The sequence below is a fragment of the Octopus bimaculoides genome, chromosome 2 (assembly GCF_001194135.2).
Source record: "Octopus bimaculoides isolate UCB-OBI-ISO-001 chromosome 2, ASM119413v2, whole genome shotgun sequence".
NCBI classification, from domain to species: domain Eukaryota; kingdom Metazoa; phylum Mollusca; class Cephalopoda; order Octopoda; family Octopodidae; genus Octopus; species Octopus bimaculoides.
The window spans coordinates 178,029,717-178,050,635 of NC_068982.1; the positions used below are offsets into that span (position 1 = coordinate 178,029,717).

General features: G+C 35.2%; 1 protein-coding gene across 1 annotated transcript in view; it reads right to left on the reverse strand.

Moving 5' to 3' along the window:
- Window positions 1-62: 62 nt before the first annotated feature.
- LOC106878698 (growth factor receptor-bound protein 2) overlaps window positions 63-20,919 on the reverse strand; it is a 78,987-nt gene continuing 58,130 nt past the window's right edge. Inside the window, exons 2-5 of the mRNA XM_052965763.1 lie at window positions 19,625-19,722; window positions 10,266-10,409; window positions 8,389-8,557; window positions 63-1,184 (exon numbers count right to left, since the gene is read on the reverse strand). Coding sequence (XP_052821723.1) covers window positions 1,014-1,184; window positions 8,389-8,557; window positions 10,266-10,409; window positions 19,625-19,722 — 582 coding nt within the window. The 3' untranslated portion in view covers window positions 63-1,013. The remainder of the gene's footprint in view (window positions 1,185-8,388; window positions 8,558-10,265; window positions 10,410-19,624; window positions 19,723-20,919) is intronic.

Genomic DNA, 20,919 nt, shown 5'->3' on the forward strand with positions numbered 1-20,919 from the left:
ACACACACACATACATACATACATACATACATATATATATATATATATATATATATATACATATACATAAACATATATATATACATACATACATACATATATACATATAGATACATATATACATATATATATTGAAAAGAAAATGAAGTTAATTAAATTATAATTCAGTTCTTTACATATTGAAAACATAAGACCAATGAATAATCAATTTAAGCTAAAAAAAAAAACAAAAGAATTAGTGAGCAGTGTCTGTTAAATAAAACAACTGTTCAGAAATACTAGCTCTTACAAAACTGCTATCAATAAATGATTATTCTAACTCCTTTCTATTTGTGAAGAAGTTAGAATCTCAATTTGTTCTGCTGAGAGAATTGAAGAATTGCAGTAATGTTGATGCCAGTTGGGGAAAGAAGGAAAGGGTAAAGGGAAGATAGCATATATTGTTTATTTATAGATAGTCCCGGCATCTACCACTATTTAAAATGATATTAGACAGTATCAGAAATGATATTAAGACAGTATCAGAAACCAGCAGTTTGATCACCTGCATGTTTTAGGCTGAAAGATGAACCAGAGATATTAAAATCATAGTATCTGAGTGACAGTCTGTGAATGTGTGTGTGTGTGTGTATGTGTATCCCTAGTGCCTTTAGTTACTTCTGTACCTTGGTTTCATGCAAGTAACCGAGAATTTGGACACAGTGATTTTCAGCAATCTTTCATAGAAGCTAGAAACTATATATGTGTTTAAGTATATATATAATATATATATATATATATATATATATATATATATATATATATATATATATATACGTATATATAATATACATATACACAGATATGTATATAATATATATATATGCATAAACATACATACATATAAGTATGAGGTATGCATGTTTTTTTGTTTTTTTGTTTTGCTTGGTCTTTGCTAATCATTCTTCCTAGACAGAATAACAAACAGGAAGAATTGTTTATTTTGGGAACTGGTGTATATGATGATAAAGTAATTATATTACTTCCACATAAGTAGCAGGAATCAGGCCTGTTTGATTGTTCGAATTCTGGGCTGTCCACCAGTGAAGGTCATGCTGATCAAGAATATCAATTACTTCTCCTTTTTTGAAGCTTAATTCATCATTTCCTCGAGCATTAAATTCATAGATTCCACGTGCTTTTACCTGTAGACATTGAAAATAAAATAATGGATACTGTTATTGTATGAAAAACTTTCAATATAGTTAATAAATACACATTTCTCAACTTTCATACAGCATTAGAAATTACCACGTAAAATATCATTTTTGCTTATCTCAATCCTCAACACTTTATTACACAGTAAATACCATCTGCTTCCCCTGATGATACCAGTACTTTTTTTTTCTTATTTTATTCCCATTCTTACTGCTGATGATTGGAGACGAGGCATGCACCATCTCTCTCCAGGCCATAGTTGCACATTCAGCCAGGAGTCTTCTGGTCCATTCTTTGGTGTCATCCACTAGTACCTTCTGTCTTCCTCTTTCTCATTTCCCATTGACTCTTTTCTCTAGAATATGGAAGCCAAGGCTTTGAGCCCTGATGACATGCCCAAAATACTGCAGTTTTCTCTTCCTGACAGTTTCCCTATCTTCAAGAACTAACACATTTATTCGATGGTCAGTCCAAGTGATACTCAATATTTTTCTATAGCATGCTGTTTCAAACGCTTTAAGTTTGATAGTATCATTTGCCTTTATTGTCCAGCTTTCCCATCCATACCATGCAACAGGCCAAACTAGTGTCTTCAGGAGCCATAATTTGATATTCATGTTAAGAGCTGCACTGTCTTTTCAGATTTATCAAGTGATTTTAAAGCTGAGCTGTCCCAGGTCATGCTCTTAACTAATGACCTCAATCTCTTGATTGTTCTATGATAGCACCCACGAATTTAAACTCAGTGACATGTTCTAAGGTCACTAAGGTCACCTTAGCACTGGATGTTGAGTTGCTGGGGTGTTTTTGTCACTGCCATGACATTTCCTTGTATTGATTTCCAGCTAGTATTCACTTGATACACTTTGTATCCAGTGATCTCGGTAGCATTTCTTGTGCTACAAAGATTACTGCTGATGTCTGAAGGACAATACCATCAGCAAACTGTAGATTGTTAATGTTCTTTCAACTGATGGTGATTTCTATCCAACCAACTTTGTCAGCTGACTTTCTCACAGTATCTTCAGGGTAGAAGTAAAAGTACATGGCTGAGATCACACAACCTTGACAAACTCCTTTTTTGATAAAGAACCATTCTGTGTGTTCCCTCTCCACACTGTCAGTTTGCTAATTGGCTCTTGTAAAGATTACTAAACAGAGTGACAATTTTACTATTCACACCCATCCTCTTCATGACAGACTAGCGGGTTCTATGTATCATTAAGTCAAATGCCTTTTTGTAATTTGTAATGGTCACATATAGAGGGACATTGAATTCTCACACTTTTTCCATGCTGATCTATAAGTTGAATATTTGGTCTCTTGTTTCTACATTTTTTCCAAAATCACATTTGTATTTCTGCAAACTGTTCCGTCATGATATCCTCTGTCTTCTGTATGTAACAAAATCCACAGAAGGGACTTGCTTGTGTTGTTGATTATGGCAACAGTGCAAGGACTGGCTCCTGAGGCTTGGAATGATTACTGATCTGACCCAGTTCAATGGTCAGTCACCACTGTCAAGTGTCTTAAACTTTACTGAACTTACAGTTCTATATTTAAGAGATGAGGAATTATGTACATTATTTACATTATTTATATTTGATGGATATTTGTCCTCATTTTGTTTGCTGTTAACAATGTTTCGGCTGATATGCCCTCCAGCCTTCACCAGGTTCAAAATTTCCCTAAGACACCTGATGAAAACTGGAGGGTATATCAGCCGAAACGTTGTGTTAACAACCAGCAAGATGAGGACAAATATCCGTCAAATGTAAATAATGTAAATAATGTACTTTACTGAACTTGACAACTAAATGAAAATTTCTTGAATCACATCTAATTCCTTATAACAACAGAGAATTAAATAATTATAGCAAAGTTTCAAGAAATATATATGCCTCTCATTTAAAACTTTAGTTTCAGATACTGGTCTGTAACAAAGTTATCACACAACTAGAGATTGCTTAGCAAGTATTTTGGTGATAATATTTAGAAAGTGGTCGAACATAATGAAAGCAGAAGTATTTATTGAAGAAGTATAAGAATTATTTATAAATAAAAGGTCAAATCCATTAGCACAACTGAAATACAAAAATAAAACAAAACCTTTTAATAGCAAGAATAGAAATTCGTTATTTGCTATCACAGATATAATTCAACATCTTGTAACAAGTTTGCAGTCCAGACTTGCTGAAGAAAGATTGTGCGTTTTTCATCATGCAACATGACTGTATCTTCTAAGCCATGACTGTAACCCCAGGCCAATCATAGGCTTGAGTGGATTTGGCAGACAGAAACTAAAAGAATCCCATCCTCTGTCTGTGTGTGTGTGTGTGTGTGTGTGTGTGTGTGTGTGTGTGTGTGTGTGTGTGTGTGTGTGTGTGTGTGCGTGTGCATGCGTGCATGTGTCTCTCCTTGTCTTGACATCATATGATGGTTGTAAATGTCACTATCATTCAAGCAGTGTCATTTGTTTTTAGTCTTCCATGAAAACATATCCAACCCAAAAGATGCTCAGAATCACATAACTTGGAAACAGGTGAAGGTTGGTCACAGGAAGGGCATCCAGCTGTAGAAAAATCTGCCTCAATGAATTCCATCTGACCCATGCAAGCATGGAAAAGTGGGCATTAAAACAATGATGATGATTAATATTGAAAAGGAAAATTACTAAAATTGTGATACTTGGTGCTGATGCTCAGAATCACTAGTTTTAATTTTATCAAGTAATATAATTTAAATTGAATATCAATGAAATTAATTTTTCTTGCGCTAGCTGTTAAATCATACCTGCACCATAATATTTCATTCAAGTTAATACAAAGTTTAATCAATCATACTGGTACTGGAAGGTTTGTGAAAGCCATCAATACATCCATTTCTCCAGCCCATGTCATTAAAAATAGTAAATCATTTATGACACAACTAGTCATGAAAAAAAAAAGAACTTTTCCTCTCTAACAAAATGGAAGATGCTAGATTGACATAAGTTTCAAGTGGAATCTTTTCCTTATAAACTTCAAGCAAGCTAAAAATATACACATACTTGAATATATATGCAATATTTCTTTCGACATCTAAGTCAAGTGGGATTCACAGCTAAATTCAATGTGATCTTCAGGTTTCTTTATGACTTGAGTCACAACAATTAAATACCTACACACACACAAATGTAGTTCTAAGAACTTGAGATCAACTGGTTAAGAGATTTTATATTCAAACAGTATAAACACTGGTCAAATGTCAGAACTGAACTTAATCTAAAACAGTAGTTCTTAACCAATTTTAGCTCTCTCTTTCAACTCTGATAATAAATCTGACAGTAATGACTCAATAGTTATAGAAATACAAAGGATACAAATTGAAAGTCATTAGTTATCTACATATCCACACTCATACATTATAAATTATCAATTTTGAAACAAATTTATTTTTGAGCAATAAACAATAAGAGAAAGTGTGAGATAAAAAAAATTCATTAAATTGCTACTTTGAACATGATGATCCAATAAGTTTTCAATATTAGGTCCAAGTTTCACAAAGTTACTTATTTACAGTCTATTTCACTGTTTAGTTAACAAGTGCAATAAAACACTGAATCCTCTCTCAATCAAGTATAAAGGAAAAATAATGAGCAACAATTTTATTTAAATATCCACACACACACACACACACACACACACACACACACACACACACACACACACAGAGTTACATTTTTTTTTTAGCAATAGAACTTGAGATCCACTAGCAAAGAGATATTACATTTAAACAGTAAATTCTGATCAAGTGTCAAACCCAAACTTACTCTCACCCAAACTGAGGACAATTGTTTTGCATATTTAGCTAGAATACTTTATACAACTCACTCCTGACTGGCCTTCGTGCCGGTGGCACGTAAAAGCACCCACTACACTCTCTGAGTGGTTGGCGTTAGGAAGGGCATCCAGCTGTAGAAACTCTGCCAAATCAGATTGGAGCCTGGTATAGCCATCTGGTTCACCAGTCCTCAGTCAAATCGTCCAACCCATGCTAGCATGGAAAGCGGACGTTAAACGATGATGATGATGATGATGATTAATTCATCAGATAGGTCTTGATGAGTAAAAATGAACATATGAAAGATAGATTTGTAGCCCACATGAGTATTTTCAGTTCATCAAAATCTTTAAATCCGATCATCATATCTTTCAGCACCTGAAGAGGGGAATAATGACACTCCGGATTTGTATCTAATATCAAATCACTCATCATGTTCATTTTTTGTATATTTGGAAACTACTGAAAATTGAACCTTGCAATGCTATTTTTGTACAATATAATTTTGCTATTAAAATAATTTATAATTCTTGCTTTAATAAGGTCATATTGTTTCCCTGTAATATGATGTTCATTTCATTCATTTAGTTAAATATGTCAAAGAGACAAGTAATGTGAAGACTTTTACTTTTCTTGCTCATTACATATTTCCTTATCACACAACTTGAAAAATTCCAAAATAGTATCACAGAGCTCATAAAGCATCACAGACAGTCTGCCCTTGCAAGCCTCAGAATTCAGTGCATAGCAAAAGATGTTCAAATTCTTCATTTTCATGGCAAAGTTTCCAAAAAATACAGATATTCAACAGATAAGCTTTTATCATATTCACTGTTTTAATAACATTGTACAAAGTCTAATGTTAAGATGTTTTGCAACTAACTGTTGTCAGTGAATAATACAGTGAACTGCAAAGATATTTGGAGCTGCTGCTTTTAAATCCACTATAAATTCACAACATCTACAATAGGTGTTCCATCAGTTGTACATGCAATAGCAAAAGTGGACATAACATTTTTATCATTAAAGAAGTGGTCAAGTACTCTATAAATTGTAGAACCTTTTGTGTCAGTGTTCAGTTGTTTGACAAATAAGACCTTTCTATAACCTCTTGATTAGTATTTGAATAACACTCATAGAACAATAAGAAAAATTCTAGGTAAAGTTGTCTCCATTTCTTCAAGAGAGGACAAAGGAACACAATAATTGGTGGAATGTTGGGTTGGAGAAAATTTGCCCAATGCAGAAAGGCAGGAAAAACACAGGTGTACTGATGACAATGATGATGATAAACCAACTTCTATATTTCAGATATTTGTAGTACTTCTTTTCTTGAAGACTAACCATCATCATCATCATCATCGTTTAACGTCCGCTTTCCATGCTAGCCTGGGTTGGACGATTTGACTGAGGACTGGTGAACCAGATGGCTATACCAGGCTCCAATCTGACTTGGCAGAGTTTCTACAGCTGGATGCCCTACTTAATGCCAACCACTCCGAGAGTGTAGTGGGTGCTTTTACATGCCACCGGCACGAAGGCCAGTCAGGCGGTACTGGCAACGGCCACGCTCAAAATGGTGTATTTTACGTGCCACCTGCACAGGAGCCAGTTCAACGGCACTGGTAACGATCTCGCTCGAAGAACTAGCATTAAAAAAAAGTCCTAATTTCAATTAGGTGCTGAGAATGGAAGGACCTTAAAAAACCAACATGGAGAAAGCAAAAGTTTTTTTGGTTACTTGGAAATTGACAAAGGAACAATCCTTTCATTTTTGAAAATTGACAAAAATTAATGACCATCGTATGATCCCCATCATTTGATGTCTGGCTTCAATGGTTCAACAGGATCTGCAATATCTACTTTGGCATAGTTTCTTCCACTGGATGTTCAATCTTACACCAATTACTTTCACAAAATATATTAGGTACTTTTTGTAGCACAAATGAAGATTGTCTTCTAACTTGCAAAGCTAAAGGCCTAAAGTGGCCCTATAACTGTGAGAGAATAGAAGAGAGTGTGTGTGATGAAAATAAGCAGGGGAATGATGTCTCTGTTGTCCCTCTCTCTAGTGCATTTCCTTAGCCCTTTCAGTAGTTGACAATGATACTGCTACACTAGTCATTGAGTATGACACCTTCCCATACTATGTGGTTAACTCTGCAAGTGACTAACGTATGTTCTCCTTTTTCAAATATATTAAGCATCTCAGCAACTAACCCTAGTGGATTGACTACTTTCTCTGCCTTTATATCCCTAAAAATTATGCTTGCAATCATACAGCTGTCAACTTTTAATAGCTGGCCTCTCTGCTGAGTCTACTTAAGGTAGACCCTTTCTCTTCATCCAGTGACATCTCATAACAGTACTTTCATGCCTATCTCTTTTTAGTATCAGTATGAGCAAGTGTACTGTTATCACTGAAGTCCACAACCATGCCAAGATACCCAACAGCGCCATCTGTACTGGCTAGTCACATATATTGTATGCGAGACGGGAGGATCCTAAAAGACCTCTTGCATGGAGAACTGGCCACCAACGCAAGAGCACAAGGCTGACCACATCTTCATTTCTATGATACCTGCAAGAGAGATATGAAGTCAATAGATCTGGACGTCCTGAGATAGAAAGAGGTCACTAATGATTGCCCACACTGGAGATAAATACTATGCAAGAAGATGGAGTGAAAAGAGAAACTGAAACTTGCTACCAAAGAAAAGCATACTTGAACAAAGGAAAATACAGTAGTGCAGGGGGAGTGCATCTTTAGATGCAGTCACTGCATGCAAGACTTCCATTCCCATGTGGGCCTGTACAGCTACACTGACACAAAATTCTGCAGGTGGAGATCCATGATCTTTTGAGACTGACAAATGCCATCAAATTGTTATACTTCTCCCCCAACAATGTCTTGATACTTTTTAGTACACTACTTTGCAGTGTAGTATATCTTGTGCCTCTGGTCAGGGTAAGCATAAATTCAAAGCTAACATGAGACATATGAATGAAATAAGAAGAAAAGGAAAAAGAAAAAAAAATTGTAAGATAGAGAAAGACAGAAGTCAATCAACATGTAATAAACCCTGAAGTTTATATGACCTTGTCATTGACTAACAGTTGCAGTGGAACTGTTTGAGTAATCAGATCAGTGGTGTGCCAAAAATTTTTAACACCTCAAGAAATAAATGGAAAGTGAATTGAACAGATTTTGTGTGCTTTTAAATAGATAAAATGGCATTTCTATGACATAAATGCTTTTCCAGATCATTTACATAATATACAACATTCAACCTGGAACTCTTACAGTCAGCCCTTTACATAAACTAGTTTTATTAAATATTTTTAAAAACATAACAGATAACATCTTACTTTCTGTTCTTTAACAATTTCTTTAAGGGTTATGTGGTGGCTTCGGCTTACAGATGATGATTTGTAAAAATTCACTAAAGCTCCAAGTGTTGGGAATTTATCTGACTCCCATATAAAATGACCATCATTCTGTTTGTATATTTTGAAATGTTGTACTTCACACATGTATCTGAGAAAAGAAATTAAGAAAATATTATTTATGCAAAACTTGAAATTAACAATACATTTGAATAAAAGACAGCAATGTTTTTAATTTTCACTGGTTTTTCTCAATAACAATAAATAAACTGGGCTTTAAGACCCGTTCCACTCTAAGTGAACATTTAGTCATTTTACATATATTACAATTTTGTAAATTAATATGTTTTACACATGAGCAAATATAATACAGTGCAAATGGAAGTCATTACCATAATCAATCAAATCCTTGTTTTCTTGCCCATTCAAATGATAGGGGCTACATCAAAGAATATTTTCAAGCTACCCAAGTATTGTGTCACATGCAAGTAGCCTGCTCCAACTTATCCTAAGACAAACTGTCATAAATGTCCTTAATAAAATTTTCGTTTACTTTTTCATGTAATTTATAATCATGCTTTCATATATATTAATAATTTAACTTATCACTTTGATACCCAACAAAACTTTCTTTTCTTAGAAGGGGTCTGCAACACCTCTTGTGAATCCACCCCAGCTTTCATTAATGGAAACATCAAAATATTTTGCAACAGGAATTTTGGGTCTTGTTGAAGCTCATCAAAATTTACATTACATTATTCCAAGGAATAAGACTCAAAACACTGCACCCTGGCTGAGTCAAAATCTTGTTGGGCCACTCCATCACACAGTTTATAGACAGCAGATTCAGTTTAATGATTACTTATTAACTCAAATATATTTAAGACTTCAGTAACTAATTACACCCTCTTCCTTCTCTAAATTAACTGCCTTTTTACTATCACTAATAACAGCATAGATCACATCCTCTGATTCTTGCTTGGTGTATGTGAACAGGCCTTGTTCCTCATATGACCACAGCCTCTCTCTAATATACACATATCCTCTTCATAATCACAGACTTGTTTGAAAAATATTGATGGAGAGATTGAGAAAACTTTAGTGTGGGTAATGGTCATAGTTCTAAATTTTTGATAACTTGATAACTGTATAAAGTTCAAATACTCCTTACTCTGTACAATACAGATCATCAGGATGGAATACTTGCTACAGACACTTACACAATCATAATCTCTCTCTCTCTCTCTCTCTCTCATTGCATTCAAGAAAAATATCTGTACTGATTGATAGGCAATTTGATCAATACTCTTTAATCACAATTCTACTCGTACATCAATGGGTTCTTTCTAATTAATTTACATACTAAATTACATTCATTGTGTACATAAAATGATGCTTTCACTTTCTTTCTGCTTTCTCACTACAGTAATCCCTCAACTATCGCAGGTGTTACATTTCAAAATCTCTCATGATAGGTAAAAATCCATGAAGAAGAAACAGTACTGAACTATATTTTTAAAAATCATTTTTATAATTTGTATATATTCATTTCATCATAAATACAAAACAACACTACAGAGGAATCGATATAAGCTTAAATAATAAACCACATTAAGTGAACCGCTAAATGGCAAAGGATTACTGTAAACCTTATACAAATTCTTTCCTTAGTCTATCTTGGGACTTTACAATCACTGAAACAACTCAAACTGAACATTTTTTTATCTTTATCCCCTGCATTTATAAAATGATATATAAAAGCTATTAGCTCTACCTCTCTGCTTAGTATGATGAAAAAAGTAAAAAAAAAACAATAAATACACAAAGTTTTTATATATGAAAAATATCCTAAAACTTACTTGACAGACAAACTATGTTCTCCTTCTTGTCGACCTTTCCTCACAAGGAAGGCACCATCACCATTGACATACTGCATGTTGTTATTCTTAGCCAAAAGCATTCTTTCTGCCTCTTGCCGCGTAACGTCTAACATCAACCAATTGCTTAAAAAAGAAAAACAACAAAAACATAATACCTTTTATCTTCTACAAAGGTAAAGTGAAGATTAAAGCTGGTAGTCTGTAAGCTGAGAGTTCTCATCCAGTTCCAACTACTTCACAAGTCTTGTCAATATTGTTATTATTTAACCATTATTATTACTACTACTAATTTTACATGATTCTTCTACATAAGTCAGACACATTTCCAGAGACAGATTTCTGTCCTCCTTAACAACAAAATTAAACACTAATTGTCTTAAAAATATGTTGAATATTAAAGCAACACAGTATAAACAGTATTTACATCTCGGTTCATTACAATGTTCCTTACACTATCTTCAATCAGAATAGTCAAGAAATAATGCACATCTTGGTCAAACTCCTAAATTTTCCTCTCTCAACAAGAAGTCTCTGCAATAACCAGTAAGGTCTCTGTAAAGCCAGGACTACTGAAGACTCCACTTTCTAAATTTATGGGATCCAGTTGCCTCTCATCTTTTAGAATGAAAGTTCCCTGTCAGACTGCACATTAAAGTGTGTTAGTTGGGTTCCAACCAATTTCATGCAATTGTACTGTTCAGCAATATCTTCCACATTCCTCTTCCTGTAAAAAAATTTTATATTTCTAACATCATGCACTCCTAGACAGATGAAGTCATTCTTCATTCTTCTTTAATGTTCTGCTCACATTTAATTCAAACACCCAATTCATACCAAAACCTGTGCTGTGTCGATTAACAGAGACCATCATCACATCTTTTGATAGAGACATTATAATCTGGTCTCTTAACAGCTAACAGGATGTCTCCAATCCAAGAGATCAGAGATGGATGGAACCCACACATCAGCAGTTTAGCTAAGAAACTTGCATGCCAAACACAGTCAATGTTTTGCTAATGTTAAGTGCAATAATACCATTTTCACCATATACTATGATACTACTAGCAACACATCTGAAATTAATTAAGCAATATCACAGAGCTAATATTACCTACAACAAACCAGTTGTACTCTTGGTGTTCGGTTTACCTCTAGGCTGCTCTTTTTATTTCAATTAAATAACCAGTTCAATGGCAATTATGGAACAACTACCCACTAACAACAAATGTCTGTCTGATAGGTTGAAAACACAGTTGTAAATTACTAATAAGAGAAAGGTGTGAAAGTTTAAAATCTCCTTTAAGAGTTATTTGGTAAAGAACTATAACATAGAAGACAACTAGGTGTTCCTAAGTGACAACCTTCTATAAGCTACTTACTGGCTTTGAATATGTAGCATTCAAAGTAGTATTCTGCAACAGTTAGATGCAGTGGATACAGTGACAGAATATTACAGTGAATGGGACTAGAAGACAGGGAGTTTTAAGGAGCAGTACCACCAAGATGGGTGTATTTAGTAAAGTAAGAAGCTTAGAATAGAAGGTTAGCTGAAATTGTGCACCATGAAAATCAGAGGTGTAAGTGTTTCAAATCACAAGATGAAGAAGGATATAATTTGAAAGAAATATGTTCAACTTTGGAGCATTTTGCCCATTGCTATGTTCTGAGTTCAAATTCCGTTGAGGTCAATTTTGCCTTTCATCCTTTCGGGGTCGATAAATTAAGTACCAGTGAAACACTGGGGTTGATGTAATCAACTAGTTCCCTTTCCCAAATTTCAGACCTTGTGCCTATAATAGAAAGGATTTGCCATCAGTGATAAACAAAGAACTATGAGAGGTTGTGGAATCAGAAATAAGAAAAAAGAATACTTCAAATTAAAACTCATGGTTCACTGGCAATGCTCAGACCCAATTGAAAATATTCACTAAGATCAAGCATTAGTACATGGCAGTGGTCCTCAACAGCTGGTTTTTGTTTCATTTGTTAGACGCTGGATTACTTCAATGTACAGTGGCATCTGCTCAGTAGTCAAACTAAACAGTCACTTAAAAGAACCATTTGAAATCATGTGCTCAGTCTGTTAAGAGTGTCCTTTTTCATCCCACCTATATGTGTTGGCTCTTGAACCATTGTTGCAGAAGCCAGAAGTGTTGAGAGGCATCTCACTTGAACTGTAATATGAGAAGGCTGTGTAATCAAATGTAGATGTCACCATCATGATATCGGGCACCACAGACGTGAGGTGGTTGGCACTTTACTAAAAGAATACAAGGTGGTAACAAGGGAACACATTAAGTAAGACAAGTACAGCATTAACATAATAAATTACAAGTTAAATGAAATGAAAATTTTATAAAAACCGAAAAAGTACAGGCTGTTTTCTGAAGCCACTATGCAAAAGACAATATTGATAGGTTATATTGATTCCATATACTGGAAGGATAGACCTTATCATTATAATGGATTGTGCTATAATATTCATTAATGATGGTACAAAATGTAGTGTGAGTTTTGTTAGTTGGTGGTGATTATGTAAAGTATATATTAGTTGTGCTATTACATTAAGTATTTGTGCATGTGTGGGTTGTGTACCTAATAGGCCTAAGTTTTTAGACTGTGTGTGAAATTGTAAGGATTGGTATAGATTATATGTCTATTTTATATGTCAGATCTTGTGCTCCAATAATTACTGGCATTGATGTTTACTTTCATACTCCACATTCTACTTATTTCTGTTTTAAGACCTTTGTATCTTTTTTAACTTCATTTTGCTCAATACTTCAGACAGAAAGGGTTAAGATGCTTTTTTAGAAAACATAGACTATTATTCCTGTCATTAATCATGATATCTGTTCCCCAATATTTTCATCAGTCTGCTCAAGCATGCCCATGATTATTACACCTGTTTAGTCATATGCTGGGTTTAGTACATATCAAATTATTCAAAGAACAGAGTTAACTAACCAATCATACTTCAAAATAAAACCAATCATATGTGGGGATCTATATTATCTTGACAAGGACTGGGCAGTGTGTGTGTGTGTGTGTGTGTGTGTGTGTGTGTGCGTGCGTGTGTACGCCCTTCTATTTTGGACTGTTGCTGGCTTTTACTCTGATTTCATTCCTCTTGATGGAATTTTATGCTATATTAGTGATGGAGTATTTTTTCCCTCCACTTTTTAAAAATATATTTGATAGTTCCAACTTCATGGATCTTGTTCATTTTTTTTTTATAACCTTTTTACTATTTTTTGTCCTAATCTAAACATTGTGCCTCAATGTAGTTAGCTTCCAAGATGTATTTTATTGTTACTTTATATTGAGAGAAAAGTTATTTTTCATGCACCCTTATTTCATTAATCTCTTTCCCTTCACCACTTTAAATATTTTGGGGGTTTACAGTTGTTATCTGTGTCAAGTTCTGTCCTCTCTATAAGCATAATTCAAATACCCTATCAATATTGTCTTTAGCATAGTAACTTCAGAACAAGTAAAATTTTCTAGTTTTTCTGAAATCTTCACTCACTTTAACTTCCAATTATGTTGCTTCTGTAGTTTATGATTAGGGTAACTAACATATCTACATCTGTTATCTTATCACTAGTGTTGAATATAGTTTCTCTTTCATTTCTGTGTTACATGTTATCAATTTCATGTTCGACTATTTGTAAGGGTGGTTCTAGTATAATTCTCTTATATCAACATTTAGAGCTAATTTAATGTTCTCAGTTCTAATTAATTTGTCTCCTCTGGGATTAGTTTTGGTGAAGGTGTCTAACAAGTATCCTCTTTATATTGTAGTTAAATTCATCATCATCATCATCATCGTCGTCGTCGTTTAACATCCGCTTTCCATGCTAGCATGGGTTGGACGATTTGACTGAGGACTGGTGAACCAGATGGCTACACCAAGCTCCAATCTGATTTGGCAGAGTCTCTACAGCTGGATGCCCTTCCTAACGCCAACCACTCCAGGAGTGCAGTGGGTGCTTTTACGTGCCACCGGCACGAAGGCCAGTCAGGCGGTACTGGCAACGGCCACGCTCAAAATGGTGTATTTTATGTGCCACCTGCACAAGAGCCAGTCCAGGGGCACTGGCAACGATCTCGCTCGAAAATCCTATGAAGGCCAGTCAGGCGGTACTGGCAACGGCCATGCTCAAAATGGTGTATTTTATGTGCCACCCACACAAGAGCCAGTCCAGGGGCACTGGCAACGGTCTCGCTCGAAAATCCTTACACATGTCACAGGCACAACTGCCAGAAAGGCAATGCTGGGCACAGGTGCTATCCCGATTTCGCTTTCGCTTGCCCCAACAATTATTTTTGAAGGTGCCCAAGCTGATCAATTAAATCAAACGGCAGTGTTTTGATAATACTTCATACATTGGGGTTACCATGACAGCCCATCAAAGTTAGGCCTAAACAATTGTAGCAACTTTAAGGGTTTTAGTTGCAGATTATTAATGTGTAGAGAGAGTGAGTTAGTAATTATCATTGTGCTGTTGAAAGAAACTAATTTAAATAAATTTTGTTGAGTCCTGGGAGAGTCACTATGCCAATAATAATAACACATGCACAGGCTCACAGCTTTATTTATTAGTCAATTGGTTAGATATCTAATCAATTAACTAATCGGTTGTTAGTTTAAGATGTTGGTTAAACAATCACTTAGTTGTCTGTTCTCTCATTGCTGTTTGCAACCTTCACAGTGACCCATAACTCCCAACCCACCCAATCTTTCATTGTAAGTTAGTTGCAAAAGATCTATTGGGTAAATAAGTAGAAATGATTTCTCAATAGAGTGGGATAGGAGTAGATCTGTCTCTACCATAGTCTACTGGCCAAGTGCTTATCTGCAGTCTCTACTGTGTTGAGCAGATGAAGAGGAAGACTACTTATGGACAGAATGTAAATATGTAGTTGGCAACATTTCCCACGGGAGGAACTGTATTCAATACTACAAACCAACAAACCATTCATCGATTTTATACTTTAGCTGGTATATTTCACTGCTGTAAACAACGATATATACCATTTCATGGCATCTACCTATGAGGGAGTGCTGAAAAGCTATTTTAAGGGTATTGCAAAAGGCCTAGCTAGAGGCCCAACCTTCTAAGTTCTTTTACAAAGCTTAGAAAAAGTGAAAGACTGTTGCAGTAAGTGTGTGAATCTGAGACAGGAATATGTTGAATAAAGTCATAATTAACTGATCCTCCTGTATTTTCTTTTACCCAAAGCCAGGAACCTTTCAGTACCTCTTTGTATAAGTGTGCAAACTGACCCATTGAGAGTTAACTGCTTTGAACATTAACAAACTACTGTAAACTGCTGACCTCTTGGCAAAGTGTCTAGTTCGCTATTGATCACTATTGTTTTTTTTTTTTCTTTTTTTACATACAATAAAATGATAATTATGATGATGATAAACAGAGAAATTAACATGTAGAAGATGAAGAAAGCATGATAGTAAAACTATTACTACTTTGACATAAAAACAAAAGTAAATGAAAACAGTTATTGGTAAAGTCCATTACTACTTTATCACAACAATTATGCATCATGATAGTGCAGCACTAATCATTAATATGCTATCTTAGTAATAACTGTTGCTAATACAAGCAAGGCCACAAACATTGGAAAAAGGATTAGTCAATAATCTCAGCCTAGTATTTTACTGGTCCTTTATTTTTATCAACCTTAGAAGGCAATGTTGACCTGAGTGGGATTTAACTCAAAATATAAGGAACCAAAACAAATACCACATGCCATTCTGTCCAATGCTCTAATGATTCCACCAATCAACTGCTCTTGCCATCTCAAAAATACCAAAGCAAATTTAGAATTTTTAGCTGTTTGTGGATGCTATTATAAACGATACCCATTTTTCTACAAAAAGGCAGATTGATAGATCCACAAAGTTATCCTATATGGGCTAAGTCTGCAGATTACTGGTTGAAGTGTTTGTCAAAAAAAGCATTGAATACTGATATGTAATATAAATCCCAGCTGCATAGAATTAATTTCAAATCTGGCCTGAGCTAATGTGACAAGGGTTATTTTGGCTTAAACTCACTTCCTGGTTTATCAGGTTTAGATCTCAGTTTTACCTTTATTTTAGATAAGTGTGCTGATGTACTTTTAATCAATAAAACATTACAAGGGAAGCTAATAATCCCTTTCAAAAGTTGTTATAATTTCATCAAAACATTGAATGTACAACCCAACATAGGTTAATGGTTAGTGATTTCAGACTTAGAGCCAAAAGGACAAGGCCATATCCTACTCAGCAAGAGTTTGCAAAAGAAAGAAATGGAAAATCAAAGACCCAGCAACAGTCAGAAATTTAGAGAAACTCTAGTTGGAACATTTGACAAAAAGGAGGAAAAGTTAGAGACATGGACAAGTGGAAGTTCCTATAGGACAACCTACTGAAAATTACACACTAAATCTGTGATTGATGTAAAGTTTCAGCCAGACCTAGGCTGACATGGTGGAACAGTGAGGTAGATAGAGATATAAAATGCAAAAACACAGGCCTGAAAAAACTGGGAAAATGGTAGTAGCACAGAATTATAACAGGTAGTCAGAAGGGAAGCCTGGTAACAGGTTTACATTGCGAAAGGAGGAGCAGAAAGCAAGATTTGCATATATTTTACAGTATGAGGATCAGAGGTATGAAGTATTCACAAAGAATCAAGATGTTATAGGTGATACATGTATGCAAATGGATAATGGTACACTGGCATTTAGTAATTCTGAAAAGAAAGAGGCATGGAAGTGCTAGTATGAAAGGCTATTAGATGTGGAGAACACCTGGAAGAAAGAGTGTCTTCTCAATGTGAATCCAATAGAGTAGATGAGATGCAGTTTGGTGTCGTACCAGAGAAGTACTACTGATGCCATCTTCCTAGTAAAACAACTACAGGAGAAATATTTAGCAAAATGTACAAGGAATTCATCAACCTGGAGAAAGCTTTTGATAAGAGTCCTTCATTCTGTGATCCGATGGTCTCTGAGAAAATAGGAGTAGATGGATGGCTTGTGAGGTGAGAATCAACAATGAATTTAGAGTACAAGTAGGAGTTTACTATGGCTCAATACTCAGTCGCCTCTTATTCATTATAGTTTGCCAGGAATTTAAGACAAGCTGGCCTTGAGGACAATTATATGCTGATGACTTCATTCTTATAGCAGAATCTGTAGTAGAATTTTTTGTGGAAGCAAAACTTAGAATTAAATGGCCTTAAAGTTAACTTAGCAAAAGACCAAAATTCTAGTAAGTAAGAAAACATATATGACCATCTCCCTGTCAGGTATATGGCCCTACTCGACATATAGGAAAGGTGTAGGCAAGAATTCAATACTATGTACCCAGTGCAAGCTCTGGACACACAAGAAGTGCAGTGGAATCACAGAAAGTTTAACAAAGAGAGAATCTTTGTATGTAGATGTGCAGGAGCTATAAACACTAATGACAAAGAGAAAAGAATTTTCTCAAAGGTCTATGAGGCTCCCTAGAGGTAGTAGATAGTTTCTGTTAGTGAGGTGACATAATTTACAGTGGAGAAGAATATTCTGAAAATATAGTTGATAGAAATGGAACAGGATGGAGGAGTCCAGGAAGCTATTACTTCAGTTGACAACCAAAGGTCTCTCTTTCAGATTGAAAGGCAGATTGTATGACACGTGTATGAACAGCAATGCTACATGGTAATGTGACATGAGTTGTGAATGCAGAGGACATGCAAAGACTAGAAAGGAATGAAATCAGTATGCTCTGTTGGTTATGCAATGTCAGTGTGCATAAACAACAGTGAAAATGTACTATGAGAAAAAACAAGTATAAGAGGAATCAGAGGTAGCATGCAAGAGAAGAGACTGTGCTCGTCTGGTCATATAATGACTATGGATGTAGACAGCTGTATCAAGAGGTGTCAATAGTCTTAAGTGGATCGAACTTGTGGAAGAGGGAGATCCAGAAAGATGGGGGATGAAGTAATGAAGGCTGATCTCAACTTGCTGAACTCCATAGAGGAAATGATAAAGAACCAAGATGACTGTTGATTCACTGTGCTTGAGAAGACCCATCTGTCATAGCAAAAGTGAGGTCCCAAAAGCATTATGCTTATGCCTGTACATGCTGGACCCTGCACTTAATTTGCCTTTGTCAAGCATTTCCCTGCATCTCATCTTCCTAACAACAATCTCACTACCACTCTATGGCATTACTCAGCTACTGCAATTATTTGCCAATTCTGCTCTCAATTGAGAGCAGAAATGACACATGTTCCATCCTTCTTTTTGCACTACCAGTTACCTTCTTCCCCACCTGGAAACACTTACTTTTAAACTCCTTCCCTTATCCTCATTATCATCCTTTACCACACTATTTTCCACCAATCACTCATTTTCTGTGTTTTCAGTTATCTCTCTCTCTCTCTCTCTCTCCCCTCTGAGCCACATCTTCAGTCACATTTTTTGTATCTATTATCATTCCCAACACCCTTTCATATCCATTATCAATGCCCCTTCTCACCACTGTTAGACCACTCACTAAACTACACCTCATGTACTTTTGACTTCTACCTCTGTCACTGTACATCTCCCTCTCCCTTCACACTCTGCACATTATCTACCAAAAATATTTACAATCTATCAACAGATTTACAATACTGCTTGCTGCTCTCCACTCATACTGTGTCATTGCTTGTCACTTCCCCCTTCCTAAACCACTTCTATCTCTCTCACTTTTCCCCCCTTCATACTGATATTTATTATCCAACCACACCTCCATCCTTGTTCATCTCTAATTACAGCTACCTCTATTGCTGACTCTAACCATCTGTCACACTCCACTAACATTCTTATGAAATTTCCCACCCTTTCCCTTCTTCCCTGATTCACCCTGAGAGTATGCTCTGGCACCCCATCATTACTGTCTTTATCTTCTTTCCACCTACTCTCACCCACTCTCATATATTGTAACCATGTTTCTCCTCTCAATGGCAAGACACCTGTGCTTGATTCTCTATCATACTTTAGCCTTCAACACTTGGCTTAAAGCCACCTCCTCCTCCTAAATACACTCTCACTTGGTCAAGAGGGCTTTTACCCTTTTTATTCATTATTTTTTTTTTGTCTTGCTAGTTACTTGGTGTCCTCACACTTTAGAAACCATGCCAAAGCTGACAATGGAGCTTCACACAGCCAGAGATCACCAAATCCTGTCAAATCCATGCCAGCACAGAAAACAGATTTTAAATGATAATTATGATGAAGAATATCAAATCACTAAAAATGAAAAAGGAGAGAAAGATTGGAAAACTTACTCTTTATGAATAATTTCAATATAATTGTTTGGTATATAGCCTGTGTTGCCTTTCATTTGAGCACGATACCAATTTGGGTCAGTTTCCATATCAATAATCTAAAATGAAAATTAGATAAATATCAAATAAATAGACAACTACACACACACACACACACAGTGTTTTAAGCCAACTATTCACAGAAAGATGCATCAGATATGTACAGTAGACCAATGGGTGTGTCTTTCAAAGGAATTCCTGCAAAGCAGTAAGATATACACATGGTCATTCTATAAATAAGAGTGACTTGTCTGATTTGAGTTACAAATATCCCAATGACTTCATTAAAAAAAATTTATCAATGAAAACAGTGAAAAGTAAAATATTAATGATAGTAAACATGCTGATCAACAGTGCAAATGCTCAAATTAATACAATATCAGTTAGCCTGTATTTTTACACCAGACTTTATACGATTTAAAGTTTTTGTATATAATACAAGTATTCAGTAGTCATATACAATATCATACCATATTAAGTATATCTTTGTAACATACAAGATATATTGTTATTGTATATTACATCTCGTATATATTTGAATTTGAAGAGACATCCAACCTAATAAAAGTGCTTGAAAATTTTTTTTTTAAATCCAAATGATTATACACTTTATTTTCCAAATGTTCATTAAATACGTCTTGCATCTTAATTTGTCTATTTAAAATCTGCTCTCTCTCTCTCACTCTCTTGATACACTGCACAACAAAACCTTAATGTATGCATATATAATTCAGACATACCACCATTCAAACATCCACCATTCCATGCTCATATGAGTTGGATGGAATTTACTTTGGCAGATTTTCTACAGTTAAATACCTTTCCTGTTGCCAACTCACCTGTTTCCAAATAAGTAATAGTGTGCCATGATCAGGCATGTTTTTATGGAAGATTGGAAACATAGGACATCATTTGCATGATGGTCACATTCATTTACAATTACCATGCAGTATTAAGACAGGGAGAACACACACACACAAACTAGGCTTCTTTCAGTTTCTGTCTACCAAATCCACTCAAGAGGCTTAGAGCTATAATAGAAGACACTAGCCCTAGATGCTACATAAAAATGGGAAAATAATACATAAACTAGTGGATATCCATGAAAAATCTAAGAGTGATAAATATTTAGTTTTATAGATAATTACTTGTGACAAACTACTGAAAGGAATTAATTCGATAAAATACATTTTTCTTCTCTCTCGCTTGTGTGTCAGTGTGTGTGTGTGTGTGTGTGTGTGTGTGTGTGTGTGTGT